The sequence below is a fragment of the Bombus vancouverensis genome, chromosome 9 (assembly GCF_051014615.1).
Source record: "Bombus vancouverensis nearcticus chromosome 9, iyBomVanc1_principal, whole genome shotgun sequence".
Lineage (NCBI taxonomy): Eukaryota > Metazoa > Arthropoda > Insecta > Hymenoptera > Apidae > Bombus > Bombus vancouverensis.
This window is the reverse complement of record NC_134919.1, coordinates 13,687,972-13,706,875: the sequence shown is the minus strand read 5'-3', so window position 1 is coordinate 13,706,875 and position 18,904 is coordinate 13,687,972. Positions and strand designations below refer to the sequence as shown.

At 40.7% G+C, this 18,904-nt stretch overlaps 4 protein-coding genes across 4 annotated transcripts; all 4 read right to left on the bottom strand.

Annotated features, from left to right (window-relative positions):
- Positions 1-105: 105 nt before the first annotated feature.
- On the bottom strand, positions 106-2,861 carry LOC117163497 (uncharacterized). The gene is made up of 7 exons (XM_076621411.1): positions 2,813-2,861; positions 2,000-2,248; positions 1,652-1,922; positions 1,335-1,573; positions 838-1,233; positions 533-735; positions 106-433 (listed from the first exon to the last, which is right to left on the bottom strand). Exons 1-7 carry the CDS (start codon positions 2,813-2,815, stop codon positions 349-351), a joined length of 1,446 nt encoding a protein of 481 aa, XP_076477526.1. The 5' UTR covers positions 2,816-2,861; the 3' UTR covers positions 106-348.
- A 2,671-nt stretch (positions 2,862-5,532) lies between these two features.
- Positions 5,533-7,720, bottom strand: LOC117163498 (uncharacterized). Its single transcript, XM_033345822.2, has 2 exons — positions 7,529-7,720; positions 5,533-7,438 (listed from the first exon to the last, which is right to left on the bottom strand). The coding sequence occupies exons 1-2, from the start codon at positions 7,538-7,540 to the stop codon at positions 5,972-5,974; spliced, it is 1,479 nt and encodes a 492-aa protein (XP_033201713.2). The 5' UTR covers positions 7,541-7,720; the 3' UTR covers positions 5,533-5,971.
- A 2,389-nt stretch (positions 7,721-10,109) lies between these two features.
- LOC117163653 (uncharacterized) lies at positions 10,110-13,347 on the bottom strand. Its single transcript, XM_076621422.1, has 3 exons — positions 12,340-13,347; positions 11,882-12,253; positions 10,110-11,747 (listed from the first exon to the last, which is right to left on the bottom strand). The coding sequence occupies exons 2-3, from the start codon at positions 11,891-11,893 to the stop codon at positions 10,407-10,409; spliced, it is 1,353 nt and encodes a 450-aa protein (XP_076477537.1). The 5' UTR covers positions 11,894-12,253; positions 12,340-13,347; the 3' UTR covers positions 10,110-10,406.
- Positions 13,348-14,951: 1,604 nt separating this feature from the next.
- Positions 14,952-17,806, bottom strand: LOC117163652 (uncharacterized). Its single transcript, XM_033346152.2, has 2 exons — positions 17,662-17,806; positions 14,952-17,538 (listed from the first exon to the last, which is right to left on the bottom strand). Exons 1-2 carry the CDS (start codon positions 17,674-17,676, stop codon positions 15,601-15,603), a joined length of 1,953 nt encoding a protein of 650 aa, XP_033202043.1. The 5' UTR covers positions 17,677-17,806; the 3' UTR covers positions 14,952-15,600.
- Positions 17,807-18,904: the final 1,098 nt, after the last annotated feature.

The window sequence follows — 18,904 nt, the reverse complement described above, 5'->3', positions numbered from 1 at the left end:
CTCAACTGTTTCATCGGATGTAAAAATTTCACCTAATACAGAACAATGATAGTAAATGTAGAACAACGTTCCTTTTAATAAGAGTTTATTAAAAAATTGCGTAAAACGTACACCCACAGGTATATAGAAAAAAAAACGAAAGACCAACAAAGTTAAACATAAGTACGACGTTTACGCTTGTGATTGAAGGATCTTCGATAAAAGACTAGATGCGACGCCTTTTATTGTCGGCGGTATATCTTCACTCGCTTCTCAACTGCAATGAACGTCGAAGCTTCTATTAACAGTATCTACTGACCATCATACTCGACGATCGCCAATTATCAGATAAAGAAAACGCTCAATGGATTAGTCAATCTTGCGTTTCTTGTATAAGAAATTTTCTTTCGATGGAAGAAAACCTCTTTCCAGCTTTATCGGCCTCTCTTGATATCTGTAACGAATATTTATTTTAGCAAACGTATCTAGGGTACTGGCGGACTAGGAAAATTTTATCCGCATATATAGCTCGTTACAAATAATAATTTTGTACTTGGAAGAATCTTGGGCTGCGATCACATTGCTTGGAACGTACGAGTCTAGCAATGATCTAGGCTCGGACGAACCTACGTAATTTTGTTCTGGAACAGGTTCCTCGTCGTGCGACGAAACGGGCGTCAAAGACGTGGCACTGGATTTGAAATCCTGCGCTGGTATTTGAGGTGGTATTAGATCGGTATTTGGTTCTTCCGGATCCTGTTATGATAAGTATATTTATACAGCAGAATCTTTTAATCGGAAGGAATTTCGTTGCCTTCCTATTACAAATTCCATTTACTTCCTCGCATCGCTACGAACCTTGACGTAATTCTGAGTCACGCTCTGACTGTTTTGCTGCCCCAGACCTTGATTCGGCAGCTCATCAGCAATTGATGCCGCGGAATGCAACTCTTCAAGCGGCGCGGTGTATTTCACGCTGCCTTGCAAAGAATTATCTTGATCGTAGCTAGGTGGACGAGCGTAAACGTCGCTGTAAACTGGCGTGGCATGCATATAAACCGTTGCGGGTTGAGTGTACACTAGCTGGGAAACGTACTGTGGCTGGGACGGAGCAATGTACGCTTGTGTGTATAGAAGTTGTCTTCCTTGGGCATATGCTTGATCCGATGGTGCGAAAGTTGGCACGCTGAATAACGCAGAGCTAGAGAATTTCTTTGAGTTAACGGGAGTTGTATAAACCGCACCCTTCGCAACCTGAAACGATGAAAGTTTCTATTTAGTTCTAGTATCGTTCCCAAAATTCCACAAATACTACGAAGGTCTACTTTCTAATAATTATTTCTCCAGATATCAACCTTGGTCGAAGAAGCAGCAGGAGCGCTATTGTATTTTGGCGCGTACTGTATTTGGTAAGTTTGCTTCCCGGCTACTATTGGCTTTTGATTTAGCGTCGATGTATAGAGAGGGATGGATATATGATTGGTCGCTGCTGTGGTTAATCGCGGTACAAATAATCCGGTTTTGCCAGAACTTACATCTAAGTTCGGGTAATAAGTCAGAAGATGCATCGTGGGGATGTCGATGTATACCGGTTCTGTAAAAATTTCATTAAAGATTAAATTAAGGTCGGATCGACCTTAAATGTTGCGTTCGTGTTTCACATTGTCGAGACCTTTATTCACATTTCTCGCGAAGTTCGCCGAAACTGTTTTTTGTTGTGCAACCTGCAACTGATTGCCAATATTCACTTCCGGTTGGTAAGTCAATTCTTCCGACTCATAGGCATTTGACGTGATTCCTTTTGGGGGTAATGGTGGCTGCTGTTGGTATTCGTTGTAATATCGCTGTGGTAATATTTGTTGCGGCGAGATGTTGTTTTGCTGCTGATAAACTTGTTCTTTCGCCGCGTACTTGTTAGGGTGAACGTACGTTTCTGGCTGGAACTAAATAAACATGAATTGAGTTAATCACCGATTATATAATTTGACATGATTTGTGACATTTACAACGTTTGTTTTACATTTTGCACTGGAGGTGGGGTCACGTACGTAACCGATGAACTAGTCGGTGGTCCATGATATTGATTCGGTACTTGGTAGTGTTGTTGGCTAAATTCTGGCTTTGTAAGGAATTTTGATTGCTCGGTCCGTGTAATGCCGGATTTCGATATACCTTCCACTTTTAAATTATCCCTTTCTATATCCTCCAAGTTGATCTTCTTTTCTCCATTCGCACCGATGCACAGCAAGCCCAGCATCAAATAAAATTTCTGCAAAATAAATAGCAATGTATCGTGTAACTAAGAAACTGGAAATCGTTTCTATTCAAATATAATATTACTAAAATAAAGTAAGTCAAATTTGAAATGCAATATAACTATACGCGATAGCGTAGATCGCAGCGAACGATAGCCATTATTTATATTTGGTCATATATTTGCTTCTTAACCATTGCGTTTGCTGGTAAGAAATGAACTTGCATCGGGATATACTTTCACTGATCACGAAGTTCTTGGTCAAATATCCGGTATGGAGCACTCTTTTATACACTGCACCTGGATGCAATCTCTCCGGGGGAGGGTTACTCCCATAAGCGAGTGCATCGCATCGTCGATACGAAAAAGTAAAAGTTTATGGTTCTCGTGTTAATTGCGATGCAGGTACTATCAAAGTGGCACAGCCGAAATTTTCTCTTTCCATAATTTATCTTTATCTTAATTTATACGAAGATAAGACGTTGTACAGATTTCCAACGTAAATAATAGCAACTAATAGTCCAAAACAAGAGGTCACTGATAATTAAGATATTATGAGACGACTAGAAGAGCACTTACCATGTTGCTTTAATTTCAGAAAGTATGACCGCGACCCGAAGATTCTAGCTCTACTACAAAACCAATGTAGATTCACCTTCTCTTATATAGCCTTTACCCCTACCAGCAGTATGTATGTATATCTTGACGGGGCACATTTCACTCGTGTATCATAGCGTCTTTAGTGGCCCTCCTGGACCACGTGATAGGAATACCTGCTTCACTCAGATACAGGTGAAGGGACGGAACATCCCTTTCATTATTAAAAATCATAGAACGTGCGATGTTACGTGCACGAGGAAAAAGGAGCATCCCAAAACTTGGTCGTATATAATACGATCGCTATATATATAGTATCGCTAATAGCAGGCTGTACGATAATATGCTAATACAACTTGGTAATACACTTCGCACGATTAAAAAATCGGTACACATCGAGTATCTGTCCTGAGAGATATTAGTTTTCTAATTTCTAGCTTCTCGTCGGACGCTATGTATTTCCCACGATGTACCAACCACGATAATTAGCCGCGTTTAATTCAAGAAAAACAAGCAGTTTAGTAGACGTTTACCTGTGAGAACGTATCGTGAAAAGTGAATAGAAACAAGGATATACTCCGTGGGGATCGGAAGCCGATCATTAAATAGATCTTTCTAATTTCCATTCGGTCCAATTCGTGCCAAATGCATTGTCAATGTAAGATGTGCGCCAAACATGGTACAATAGAAAGTAATCTGCTTGTAAATCGTTTCGTGTTTCCCAGTACAAAGATTTAATAATTAATTTATCGGTTAATCGGCACATCGGTCTGTGCATTTAACCTGCATTCGACAGCTTCTATAATATAACACTGGAAATATATTACGATCAATTTGAATCTGTTTTACAAATACGTATATTCCCTATGTACATAAATAAGTAGTCTATGAGCGGAAGTAGATACAATGCTGGAGAATTTACGAATAAAAGTATCTAAGTATAGTCTCTTACAATTTTCGCGATGATTAAAAATACAAGAAATAAAGTCGCTATGAATACTTGACTCGAACAATTGAAGGGTGTGCTCAATATATTCAGAGAGAGAGACTTAATGATCGTCAAATTTAATGGTGACCGAGCCTGAAACCATTGTCTCGTGCGTTATTTCAAGAAGAGAATTTCAATGGGACATTCGCCATGCTTAAAGCAAAAAATTGACGCGATTTATTAACACAGAATAAAATGAAAATGACAAGTATGCCTGGACATTTTTAACGTCCGGGAAAATCTTTCTCGCGTATGAGTGAAATTTACAGGAAGACGAGGCGAAATATATCTACGCGCGAAAGAAACTTGAAAGAAAAAGAGGCAGGTTACTTTTCACTCTCAACGGCCTTCGAAAAATTTGTTTGAAATTAACGGAAGGAAAGGAGATCTTGCAGAGTCCATCATTTTCTTCGTCGCTCCTTGTCCGTGTGTAGCGCATTTCGCCGGCGATGTTCACGTTTCCGCGAACCCTTTCCTCCGGCTATGAGTACAAGTACGAGTACACACGCTCGTCAAAGCAGGAAAAAAAACACTTTCTATCCGCATTCTGGGTGTGGAAGCAGGGAGAATGATCTAATAAACGATGACCGCCTCGCTTGTACCTTCAGTCGAATTATCTTCAATTAAGCCGAGGAACTTTCTCGACCATACTACGGTAACGATTGCAGCTTGACAGTTCAGGATCATGATCTTGTCACGAGGCAATGGATAGTATGAAAGGGAGAGAAGACACTCATTCTCTCGGGTGGGTCACTTTCTCGGCTACAACTCCATAGGCGATTGTAAAATTAATAGAAATTTTATGCCCGACTTCCTACACAAAACATAATATGAAACTCATTTGATCACTGTAATTTGCATTATGTCAAAGTTATCGCATTTACTGCCTTAAAGTAGGAAATTTATTACATACACCAGCGAGAGAGAAATTTAATTTTATGCAGACTTGAAATTGAAGATGTTTAGATTCCAGCGAGCAATCATGATATCAAAGAGCTGTAGGATTTTTCAAACAGAATCCGAAATGATTGCCTTCAAAGGGAACGTAATTGAAAGACCGCGTATGATTAAAGTTTGGCAAACTAAGATAAACTAAAATAAACTGAGATATTGTAAACACGAACCAATAAAAATGCTGTCAATAAAGTGATACCATCGAGCTTTCAGGTCACCGTGTATATAGGGGATCGAGATCAAACCCAGCCACGAGAAAGTAAGAGGCTCGGCTCGTTCGATTTTATTTTCGACCACCGACATACTCGCTGGGAATGTGAGAAATAAAACAAAACACTGGAACTCGCCACTCTCTCTCACCTGCCACGATGTACAGTTCGGGTGATTCCGCTGAATCGCAATCTCACTTCCCCTTTCCATTACCGCGCCCAAACGATCGACCGGATGCTGCCGAGATCCGCATCGTTTCCTTTCATTTGCCTTGCCGCGTACATCCCCAAAAGGTCGAAAACTGCCGATCGGATTAAAATACGTTCACCTATCGTACATTGACCCGCGTTTACGATACGTCACTCGACACGAGCGCAAGATTTTCATCCAGGATATCATCTAGTTGATATTTAAATAGAAAGGACTTTCAAACAAGTTGGTATTTCGCAAAATGATCGTATCGGTTACGAGATTTGGCAAATGAGACGCGCACGATGTGAATATAAAGAAGGAAGAACGAAAGTCACGCGTGGAACAACAACAATATTTTATTACTAACAATGACAAAATGGGTACAAAATTTGCATAAACGTAGGACGTAAAAGTCTAATAAATATCATTGCGATATGTCATAGGTGACAAAGATCGTGACATCGGAATTCCTTCGAAGTAAAAAACGAATAAAAGCGGTACGTTGTAACGTGAAGATCGTATATTGTATTATAGAATATGCTATGAGGTACGGCATCTTGTGCGATCTGTCAGAAAAGCGCATGATTCTTTTTTTAAATTAACCCTTATATTGAAGACACATTGATGGCAATCGTTGAAAAAGTGAGAGAAGAACGCTTAATTAAATTATAAATATCGTATCGACGCTAATCTTATTCGACTACTGATATAGAAATAAAACTCTGAAAAAACAAATTATAACACCATAGCAACGGGACTTCTTCCACTTCCCTTTCACTTTCTTAATCTCCGGAAATTTATGTCTTTTTCGTTTTAGCACCGAAATTTGCATTGTCCAAATTATTCTGGTACTGCTGCGATTGCCGCTGAGAGGTTGTTTGCGATGGGTTATAGCTGGTATACTGGTAATTGTACCCACGAGGTGTTTGCCTCGTGACATAATTTTGATTCTGATAAGACTGGACCGGATTTATATCGTAATTCTGCTGCTGTTTATCAGACGCGTAATCGTCTTGGATATCTTGAGAGGACGAGTTCTCGTAATTTTCGTACTTGTCGTACTCGTTGGACTGGGTTTGATCTTCTTCGGGCTTCTCGATCCCTGTATACACATCTGGGGCTAAGGATGAATACTTTATGTTTTTCAATTGAGATTTCGCTGTCTGTGCGATTTGAGCAGTTGCTTCTCCAACGTTCAATTTCCTAAGAACCGTAGGATTTACTACGTAAGTTAAACCAGTCTTAGCGATTATGTTAGAAACAGGAACGTAACGCGTATTTTTGCTCCGTTCGTTTTGATTCACGTCTTGATCATCGTACGTAATGATCGCGCTATTTTTGGTCGATTCACGTGCTGGATATTCAGGAACATGTTGCAAATTTTGAGCCAATAGCTTGACCAAATCGTGATGATTCATAAGTTCTTCCATTTGCTGAGCATTCACGTAAGATGCTGGCAAAGGATAATCAGGACCTACCGGTTGTCCCGCAACACTGACTACTCTGTAGGTCGTTTTCGGTAATGGAATTGGAATATTTTTAATCAGGATGCTGTTCGTTTGTTCCAACTGATTCTGGAAACTGCTGGTTTTCTGCGTACTTGATTGACTATCGAGATCCTTCGAATTTGCAGAAATGTAGTTGGCTCCATCGACAAATTGAACGTCGTTAATCCTGTAGTTGTTATCACCGCCGAGTTTCTTGTCTTTATTTCTGCCGTTAGATTCCATATTGGAATACTTTGCGCCAGAGTAATCGATAGCAGGTGGTGGTAATGGTGGCGGCGGAAATAATGGCCGGTTATAGTAATCGGCGTAATAATAGGGAGATTGGTAATAATAATTAGGATAGGGGGACGAGTAAGGCATTGTTGAATAAGAGGACGAAGGTATCGTGTAGGGGGACGAGTAGGAATTGTATGTGTTGTAAGGGCTTGTTGGGTATGAATATGGAACGGAACCGTAGTATGCGTAAGTAGATGACGAAGGAATTTTGGTATATGGGTTGTAATTAGAGTTGTAAGGATCTCGGGGGTGATCAGCGCTGAAGCTGACGCTATAGGAGTCCTTGGCATCGACTTTGGGCGCGTATAATTCCGGAGATGGTTGCGTAACAGTGTCTTTCTCGATTCCTCTTTTAATTAATTTAGGACTGTAGGGATAGACCGGATATATCGGTAGAAAGGGCTCGTCATTTGGATCGTTGTTCTTCTCGTATCCTTGAACGTAAGTCGACGTAATCGTCGACGACAGTAGAAACAATAGCTGAAATTCGAAGTATAAATCAAGCTATCGGTTCGATACACGTTCGATCGCGCGCTTATGAATTAAAAATAAAGGAAAATTTATACTGACCAACAAGTCCATATCGATCAACCGTCGCTATCGCCTGCCAATGATTAACAGGATTCGATCGATGTGTTAGTTTCTCCGCGTTATCTCATTCGCTTGTCGCGTTCACCGTTCACTGCCGTCCGACCGGGATACTCGGGATCGAACAGATCGAATCGGCACGCCGGCGCGATGTCTAATGACGTATCGGTCGACATTGAATTTCTCCTTTATACTCGGCCGGCTGAAAAATCGTGAAAACTAGTTTAACGTTTCTCCGTTCTTATATGTAGATCCGAGCGTAGCCGGTGCACGCCCGGTTCAACGAGACCGGCTAGTAAAACACCTCCCGGTCTCGTTGCCAGTGTAGGGTATGCTACGGTAAACTGGTCTAAGGTGAAGCGGGTGGGATAAATCCATCTTGTCACGAAGGAAATAAAGACAACGACCGACCGAGGCGAAGCGTGAAAGCTCTCGTTCACGGCGGACAACATAAGCCCGTTCAGAGTTTAAACGGACGGTAAATAATTATCGCTGCGATGTTCTCGTGGTCGCAGCAAATGGCGAGTAACAGAGAAACGGAGAGTGTCTTGCTTAGCACGCGATCCTCTAAACACAATCGGATCGATCTCTTTCGTTGGAGAAGTTAAAAAAGGTAGGAGAGTAATTTGTTTGGAAGATCGTGGTGTGATCGCGGAAGTAAAACGTTTCACGATGCTCTCGGAAGAATCTTTTCAGTTCCGGTCGTGCAAACGCTTCTTAAGGCGGATGTTTTTTCGAATCAATTCGCGGGCGGTCCACTCGTGTCCATCTGTTCGACTAACTTTACTTTCACCGGCACCACGTTCGTTCGTTGCATCGATCTCGTACGAATCTTCGCCACGAGCACCACGCCTTCGATGACCACGCGATTGGTGTAACCCGCGGTGATAAATAGAGGGAGACCATCTTTCGAGTAGATCTATTCGCTGGTGAAATGATAGCCAATTGCTACGTCGAATACGTATTGCTTGAGAAAGTATCCCTTTCCAATGCGAGGGGATTCGAATGAAAGGAATCGTATATCGTATATCTAAAGTATATTTTAATATTCTATGATTAACTGATGAATATAATCTTCGTGCGAGATTCATCGAACAAATTGCACGAATCACGATAGCGATTTTAATCATTAAGAAGAAGAGTAAGAGCCGAGTTTTCCCTGTTTTCGCTCCAGGCACGTCATTGGCACCGATCTAAGAGTGAAGTGCAAGTATGTCGCTCGCAAAACCAGTTGGGAAACAGTGAAATGTGACTTTCCTATCGTCTAGCCGATGCACCGATTCTACGTTTGTCTCGACCGGCCCAAGGATTCTACGAGCATCTTCATCGATGTCATTTTCGAGGAGAATGCGTGTTTATTCGTCCGTGCGCACGTGCGATCGTTGAAAAGTGGGTCATGCTTGTACGAGATTGGTACCGAGAGAATACTGCACCGACGCATTTCTGCACTTTCTTCTATGTGGGTGTTGCTTCACACTGCAAATTCAGCAAAGGATGGTAGGCGAAGAGAAAAGGGTACGAAAAGGAACGATACGCGAAAAAAAACATGTAAAAATGGATAATAAATAAGTATAAAAATTTGACAGAAGTTAGGTAGATAACAAGTGTTTTCAAAGAATTTTTCCTCCAATATTTCGTATAGAAATATAAAACTGTACTTCCCTTGGAAAGCTTAACGAGTAAACGAAGTTTTCAAGCTTCGCCGCGTTTCCAGTTGCTTCGATACAGCTCTTGGGTTACTTTAATCCTTCGATGCACGTTCTCGTTCGAAAAGTACCGGATTAACTTAGACTTTAAACAAAATTACAAGACTCTCCGGCTAATTTAAACTGAAACTTTCAAATTATTTCGCTACGAAGCTTTTAATCAAGCCGAATGGAAGATATGCAATTGGTTCTTTGCTTAAGTATTTTTGTAAGCTTAGCTTTCTTCGGACAAAATATCGTTATATTATACCGGTAATCTAAGAAGTCCCGTTACTGTCATAGAAATAAGGGCAGTGGCAAAAGAACAGTTTCCTTATACATCGTATTAAACCGGTCTGCAGACGAGTAGTGACCGGCTTGCAGTGTATACACCTCGTCGGGTACTTTCCCAAAAAGAACAAAAGTTTAGAAAGGAATTTGCTCATTTCGCCAGAGCTGGCCTTGGAGTAAAAGTGATCTTCTTTTTACGCTTTGACACTGTTTCTTGTCCTCATCTTTATAATATATAACGACCCTTCTCTTCTACCTTTCTTGCTGCCAATACTTTCACCGTGAAAGATGAACAAGTAAAAAATCTTTCCATCGTGAGTTTTAAGTATGGACAATCAATAAGAGAAATAACGTTAACGAAGACGACCACCAAAAGGACTGATCAAGATTTAGAAAATCATTTTGTACTTAAACTTAAACTTAAAAGAAACGTTCGAGTATTTTAGTAAAATAGAGCAATATGTAACAAATGTTTGTTTCTTAATCGAAAACGTTAGCCATATTAACGAATATGTACATTAAGCGCAACATGTCAGACAAGTATTAGATTTGCGCTCCGCTTAGAGGAGTGTGAAACAATCAACTGGTTATAAAAAAATCGTTTTATTGTAAACAGTACGTATAAAACTATGAAACAAACATCACAATATCGATGTTACGCAACATATACAACGGTACTCGAAGCAAACAACAGAAATATAAATACGCAGCGGCGTTTTAAATAAAATAATTATGCTAAAAGCGTAAGTATAAATTAGTAAAATATCCTACGACCCTTGGACGTTTCGTTCGTACATTCACGATCGATTTATCTAAGAATGGTCCACGATTGGTCATCTATTAAAGAGTACGTATCTCGTGGGATCGTTTGACAATTCTATAATTTAATACTTTCCACTTGGACTGGAGTACGAAATCGTATCGTATTTGTTACTGCCGGAATTCAAACCATCGTAGCCTTTTGAACTGGTGTATGCAATGTATCTAGGACTGAGATTCGAATAGGAACCATGGGACTCTACAGGGGTGCCGTACGAAGTGGAAGGAGATGAATAACTGGAGCTAGGACTGGAATAGCTGACGCTAGGGCTGGAGTAGCTGACACTAGGGCTGGAGTAGCTAGAAGCTGATCCGGAATAGCTGGAACCGGAACCGGAATAACTGGACGAGGGACTGGAATAACTGGAACTTCCACCCGATGAATATGACACGTCGGAGGAAGATGGTATGTAATTAGAATGGGATGATCCAGATGCATAGGACCCAGAAGAAACAGGCAAAGAATAACTGGAACTGTCGGAAGATCCACTGGAAAGGCTTATGTGACCGCTAGATGATCCAGAAGAGATTGGTAGGGAGTAACTGGCTGATCCACCAGAACTGGAAGAGAGGCTAGATATTCCGTGAGATCCCGAGGACGTTGGGAGAGAGTAGCTGCTGGAACTTCCGTGAGAGGAAGACACAGGGAGGCTGTAACTGGAGGATCCTTTTCCAAGCGAACTCGAATCAATTACTAAACCTCCGCTCACCGAATGGTAGGACGAACTCGGGGCGATAGATTGGATTGACAGGCCATGGCCCGAAGAACTACCCAGCGAACTCAGCGACGCTGCCGGCAAACTGTACGAGGAGCCATGCCCGGATCCTAACATCGCTGGAAGGCTAATACCGCTCGAAGCACCACCGCCGTACGACGACAGCCCATGAATTCCCGTTGCGTAGGCTGGCGCCGAGTAACCGCTAGAACTGGAACTGCCTGAAGAGATACCGCCTCCGTGGATGCCGAAAGTAACTGGTCCATTCTTCGAGGATGAACTAAGTAAACTGATACTTCCTCCTCCTCCTCCGATGGAATTTAGGCTCGACCCCGCGTACGAAGATTGTCCAAAGTGTCCTCCTAGACTAATTCCTTGAAGACCCGCGCCATGACTCAGTCCAGAACCCAGGCTGAGTCCTCCAGATCCCAAAGAATATCCCAAAGAACCATGTCCCAAAGAACCACCTCCTAAACTTTGGATACCTGCCGAATGTCCTAAATAAGATCCGCCGCTATATCCGGAACTTATAAGAGGAGAATTGTAGGATGATCCACCGGACGAATAGCCTCCGGAATATTCAACGATGCCACGCTTGCCCTTCGGCGGAGGTCTCAATGGTCGGTTATCTCCCTTCGTTTCTCGACAGGAAACGCTTATAATAGCTGTGGCTACGAGGACCAAAAGCACCTGTAAAATGTTCGATCAAATAATCTTTCATAAATTTTATATGACAGTAATAGAATAGATATATAATTACCACCGAATGTTAATTTGAAATATATAGAAAATAATTGAGCTCAATTTTACCGTGATACACTTACTAATGATCTCATGTTGATCCTAAGCGAGATTATTCTGTATGTTACTTCTCGTGGTCAAGTGACAACCGAGTATGTAAGCGAAATTGTGGTTTCTGATGCCATTGCTACCCAGAAGAGAGCTTTTATATACAAATCCCCTCTTGCATGGTGAAAGAAAGGTCTAGGTGAAGGTGAGTCTCTCCATGCTGGTACTAGTACACCTCCACCTCCACAGAAACGTGTTTCAGAAGATTGTAGTCTAATCTATCATGAAATGGTAAAATTTGCAAATGAGAATGTCGTGGATGGTAAAAGTTCTCGAATTGATATTTATCGGTCATTGTTTCTAACGATCTTAACCAGACATTTCCTTTCGGTGAAGTCGATGTACTCCTATAAATAAAGAGAAAGAAAATGATTTCCTTCCTGAGATTACATTCATAGCAACAGACACGAAAGTAATTGGAACGTAAGCGAACAATTTTTCTTCAGATTTTCCAGTTAAAAGTGAAATAGAAGCTTTATCAAAACGCAATACGAATGTATCCTGCTACACGGACGAATCTACGTTTTCCTGTATTCGTAAAACTTCGGTATGGATTCTTGTTGGCCGGTTTGAAATATTAGGTTTCCTATTAATTAATTTTTAGGTAATTTAAGAGTTATTCTTGGTAGATAATTGACGTCCAGAAGGTATAGCTATTACAAATTTCTGTGAAATTTGCCACGTTGTACGGTAAATATTATTCGTATCCTTTTCCTTCCATACAAAATGCTCAATTTGTGGTATAATTCTGCAAAAAAAAAAAAAAGAAAAAAATACATATAATTCTGAAAAAATAAAAGCATGACATACTCGATTTGCTACTACGGTGCATATTATAAAATACGACATGCCAAGATCTTTTGTAATATGTTGTTTTACTGCAGAAGCTTCGTGAAGAAAACATTAATTTTCCGCCTTTTGTGGGCGCAATTACGATGTGTCACAATATGAAAGGAACAGCGAAGGTGTGGTTCATGTAGCAAACATGCTCCGCCTTCGGAAGCTACTGAAAGTAATTTCGATGTTGGAAAGTGAAATGCGCGGATAGTCGGCAAAAAATGACGTACGTTTAGGTGTTCTTGTGCTGTTATTTTCGCGCGGGATAATCATATCGTTGACAGAGAAGCTGATAGTGGCGTTGAAAAGAGGTAACTGCAAAAAGACGGTAGCGACTAATAAAATACGAAGCAGCGGCCAACGTCTTCCAACGTGTCCACAAACTATAACAGTTGAAAACGCCGATTGATTTCGTTTTACTTTCACTCGTGGGATGAAGGAAGCTGACCGTCTTTATTCGCTGTAGGCTTTTCGAATGAAACTCAATAACAATCAGAACTACGAATTCTTTGCCAATGGAATCGTTCGTTGAGTCAATTTATGCTACTTCGGCGTAAATTACGATCAAAAAAATTGAAAACATCTTTAGCTTTTTATAGCGAAGGAACAGAGTATCCTAGGACGTATATTAATGACACAAAATTAAATATAACTAACTAAATGGACTATGAATAATCAGTAATTATAAGATATAATAAATATCGTTCGCATACCAAGTTAGTAACTCAATTAAATATATGTAAATACAAACACTTTTGAGATATCTATCTTCTTCTAAATGGCTGTATTAAAACACAACATGTTTCGGTCTCAACGAAAATCGTGAAACATTTTCTGACGTTTATATAGTCACATATATATACATCATTTGCATGGGAAATAAATTATAATTAACAATCTCATGGTTACATTTTCTGCCAACATGTTGTACCGTGTATATAATAACACGTTGCATCGTGTATGTGGCCGTTTTAAATAACTCAAACATTCAGAAATTGTTAATGTCCGCAAAAAATGTTGAGGTTCGATACGCTTTCTTACATTATAATCGATTCATTATCTCCTGATAATATATAGCGAATAAAATGAATAAAAAGCGAATACCGTTCCTTCCTATATTTTCTATATGTGCATAAACACATAAAAAAATGTAAATGACTTTAGGTAGTGGAAAAAAATGTGAAGTTTGCTGGATCTGTTAACGTTGGTAAATAATAACCGCGTCGCTAACTGTCCGTGTAAGAGATTAACTCTGTTTATTTTCTGCTCATCCAATTTCTAGATTTCTCAAGATATAAACAGTTTTTTGGAAAAGAAATCCCGACTGGGCAAGTTCGAAGTAAAACGGTAAAAGTGCACGAAGTGCACTAAAACAAGAAATAGAATGAGATTCAGGTCAGTCGCGGAAAGTGAGTTGACAACAAGTTTCCTATGTGAATTGTGAAGTAGTAGCATCTATCTAAGTCGTTCCTTTGTAACTGTTGCCCTTTCCTTTGTGTAAGCCCGCGGCTTGCGGAAAATGAAATGGCTATCCACTTCGAAAGCAATTGCACCTGTTCTGTATTTGTAGAAATCTAGTACGTTTAGCGGTATAATCATGTAAGTAACTCGGCCACACGATTCTTTGATAGACTTTGCGCCTGCATTGCGCCACAACATAACGTCACTCCCTTTCCGAAGTACGACTCGTTTATCGTGCACCATCGAGTTAAGAAACCAGTCTAACTCTAAACTGTAAAACAATCTGAGCGTAACTGTAAAACTATAAAATATAAATAAACAAAGAAGACATGCAAATATACGTGTTAAAAGTGTATAAGAGCGGCGGAAAAATATGAATGTTGACGAAGAGTCTGTTATACGTATATGCTTAGGATTATCCGAATAATCTGTTCAACGATAAACCGATCGTGATTAGAATTATCGAACCACTTTTGAGGTCACGATGAGCCATGACAGATCGGTCGGGCGGCCATTAAGCCTTCGGTGAGAGTTCCTTGGTGTAGGTTTACGGGCCGGAAATGGAGACAGTTGGTTTTCTAGGGTGTACTTACTTTCTTTAGCAGTGAAACGAGTACACCGCCTGTGAATTGAATTTTTTTTTGAGTAGAGACGTTCGATTTAGAGTCGATCTTATAAAGTTTCTGCTCTCTTTGTTTTTATATACAGTCAATAAAAATAGAATTTCTTCGAAGGTAGAAAAATATTTATTTGAGGTAATAAATAAAACTGGTATATACATCATTCGATCGAAAAATCGTACGCAATTAACAAAAAAAAAAAAAGGCAAACATATCGAAAATGTTAATTCGATGTGGCATGTTAATGGCATGTCGATGCTGCGAATAGAAATGTATGAAATCGCATTAACCTATATAAATATAAAGTAGTATAAAAGCACGAATAGTTGCCCGTTTATCCCACCTCGTGTGAAAAGTAAAACCTCGACTATCTTTATACGTATAACATTGGAAATACCTTTTACCAATAATACCAAAGATTTATAAGTTGAAAAGAAAAAAAGCAAAAAATTAGTAATATTTAGAATACTTCTGACAACCGAAGAAAGTCCAACTTGCCAACTCTACATTCATACAACTAATTATTGAAAAGATAGAAAGATCGATGTCGTACAACATAGAATTAAAATTTGCGGATACACGAAGCGCAACTGCGTCCATCACATGTACGAAAACATCGTATTTCGTTATTCTTGAATCATGTTAGTACGATCTCGATACGATGTCATGGCCCCTTACTTCTCCAACTTCTCGGGTTTTCTTTTCCGCGTGGGTAAACAGTCAGTCTCGATACGAAAAAGCAAGCTACGATTAACCCGCAAAGAACAAGATCAACGTCATTTCCATATCTGGGTCGGTTTCGTTTGAGCATAGGTCGGCGCGTAGCTCCACGGATAAGTTGGTAACGTCGGCTTAGGTACCTGATATGCGACGTTCTGGTAATAGTAGAACGGATAGACCGGTTTGATGGGCTTGTATAGAAGTGAATTGATTACCGCCGTTTGTAATCCGTAAGACGGATGTGTCGTTGACGGAGTTTGTACTGGATGCACGTGTGTCGACGTTGGAGGAAGCACCGGTTGCAAAGGACTTACTGGATGAAGAGGAGTTACGACTGGATGAAGCGGAGTTGCAACAGGATGTATAGGAAGTGGCGCGGTACTAACTGGCGGAGGTGAAGGAGCGTTAGGTTGATTCGTCGAAGAAGGTGACGGAGTTGTAGAAACCGTGGATGGTTTCGTTCCAGGTTTCTGACTAGGATCTGTGGGAATGGGTAATCCAAAATGTGTAGGGAAAGATCCTGATGGTTGAACGGATGCGATGGCACCGGGTGCAAAGAAAGTAGGACCGTAAGTTGGTACGTTCGATGCGAAAGCCGCACCGGCGATTAAAGTAGGAACAAATCCACCGTAAACGGGAACTCCTGGACTGGATGGCGATAGGGGTGGCGCAGGTACGGAAGAACCGACTTGCGAGGTTCCATCGCCTTTAGCAGCCTGAGGAGGCTGCACGGTTGTGGTCGTTGTCGTTGTAGTGGTAGTTGGAGGCTGAATAGTTGTCGACAGTCCGTAGCTAAGCGGAAACCCCGGACTGATTGCTGTCCCTGGCAAAAAAGGTGATTGATTGAAAGCTGTATTTCCAGAGCCCAAGTTTACGGTATTCTGTTGTGTATTTAAACCGTGAATCTTCATTCGCTGTCCAAGGGAAGCCAGAAGATCTTGATTCTGAACGAAGCTCGGCTGATTTTGAGCGTACCTTCCTGCTGCATCTGCATTTTGGGCCTGAGTCTGAGTTACGAGCGCTCGCTGTAATTGAGCAATCAATCTGTCCTTTTCGAGAGATTGTATTTGCTCTAGAGTTTCTTGAGCGCTAAGAGTTCCAGACGCGTATGACGGCAGAGGTCCTGGGAAACTTTGCGGACTTTGCAAATTGCTCTCGAAATTTTGAAACTGACCATTCGGATTCTGAACTTGATTGTTGTGACCTAAGAATTGATCGGTGTGTGGTGCAAAGTCTTGTTCGTTCGGGGGCGCACCATAAAGTTGTTGTATCGCTTGAGCATTTTGCGTTAAGAACAGCGTCGCATCCGAGATCTGTCCTTGCGGTTGTACGATGCTCTGACTTTGGACGTTTAATGACTGACCTTGACCACCACCTTTAGAATTCTGTCCTGCTTGGAACGGGGAAAAAGCTTGCGGTGCGGAATAACCAGGTAACCTTTGATTTTGCGGCGGTAAGTAATTGGCCGAGTGAGTCGCGAAAGGTTCATCGTTTTGAGTGGATATTGGATTCGGTTCGACGAAATCGACCTGTCTAATTGGACTCGGTACTTCTTGTTCCAGCAAACCACTAGGACGACCATCAAAGTTGTTCGAATGTTGTTGACTGAAATGACCCTGGAATTGCAATTTATCTCGGTGCTGTTGACTGTGTGATGCAGGTCTTATTGGAGATGAATTCTGATAACCCGGTGGTCCGTATTTGGTAATAGGTCTATTTATTTGTGCAGGATGTCTATTAACGATACGTCCTCTGTGGCCAGATTGCCCGACTTGGAAACGGGCTCTCGAAGCTAATGCAAAACTGTCCGGTCTCCTATAGGAATATCCCGAATCTCTCTTTTTTTGAACTTCCGACTCTTTGGTTTCGGCATCGCTATCCCCCTCGCCAAGATCTACTAATTCCAATTTCGTAATTTCTGTTTTTTCTTCAGTATCTTCGGTTTCAGTTTTCGCTGTGACACATAATAAGCTCGTAACCAGTAGACACGTTATCTAAAATAATATAACAATTAGCGCATTAACTATATAAATCACGAAACTGTGTCACATCACTTACACATATAGGAACGTAATTGCTGAAAATTTGGTTTGTGTTTACAAATGCAGTATACTTACTAAAAGGAACTTCATGTTTGTAATTCAATTGCACTTATCACTACACTAATCGGATGTTCCTACGCTAGAATTGTAATTGCCGCAGGTTCCTTCGTCATGTAATCAGAGTACTTTAAGTAAAACTAATTTCTTCAGAGATGGACAGGCTCGCACCGACTAAGACCACGGCCATACCTGCACATGTATAAATACAGTCGGGTCGCGACCATCCACGAATTACAATAGACTTTCTTGCTGGCTTTCATCGATCGCACTTAGGCAATGCTGTTACGGATTGGTGATGTTACACATATCGATGTAGAGTATTGTCTTCTCCTGACTATTCAAATATTTGATCGGCTTAACACACTTTTTTCCAAAGAAACGCGTCAAGTTAAACAACGAGAGCAAAGTAAGACTCATAAAAGGAAAATTGAATCGCATAAGAACAATTTTATGCAACTAACGACAAAATCAGTTTCGTGAAATCTATATTCGAGGTCGTTAACGAGAACTATACAAGTGAGAAAGACGCACGGGCTTCCGTCGTGTCTTAAGGGTTCTGATACACGATTCTGATACTATCTAGTACGAACAATTCAACTTTAGCCGTGTCTTCGTTTCAGACTTTCTTGCATAAATCTTACGCTGTCTTTGCTATGCTGTCTCTAAATCTAAATGCTGTTTTTGCAGAAAGGAAACGCAACGTCGCTCCAACTTCCGTTCGCTCCCTCAAAAATATACTTATGGAGAATAACGCCTGTATGTATTATTCCCATCACGTCCTTATTCTCCGAAGCGTTCGAAGCCTTCATAGCCTTAGTGAAAGTACTTAAAACCGTCAAGTCCCAAAGAATACAGAATAAGTATATCGTGATATATTCGTATTGTGTAATTCCTGATTATACGTAAGTCACGCGTGCTCGAATTCTTTGAAATGTTTCAAACGTCGCTTGCAGTTACCCATTTTTATTTATCAAAAGTATCTCGATTAGATAACACGATCTGTGTACTATAGAGTATCATAGATTCACGAATTTTTGGTTTCCAAGATTCGCCCTTAAAATTCATCGCGTCTTTATCATCCCATCTTTATCAATTTGCATAGTATTTATCGACTACCGAAGGAATCGCGGTATGGCGCATTCTTTATACATGCATGCGTTTATTAGTAATAGGCGGAAACAATGTGCCGACACCAACATCGGGCATAGCTTCGTTTCGCTATTCTAATGACTTCATAACTATCCCTGCATAACTATGA

Excerpts from the sequence above, each read along its gene's own strand:
- LOC117163497 (XM_076621411.1), bottom strand. Across the intron at positions 1,923-1,999 it reads CCCCACCTCCAGTGCAAAAT|TTCCAGCCAGAAACGTACGT; the intron begins GTAAAACAAACG and ends ATGTTTATTTAG. Across the intron at positions 434-532 it reads GCAGCCCAAGATTCTTCCAA|ATATCAAGAGAGGCCGATAA; the intron begins GTACAAAATTAT and ends TATTCGTTACAG.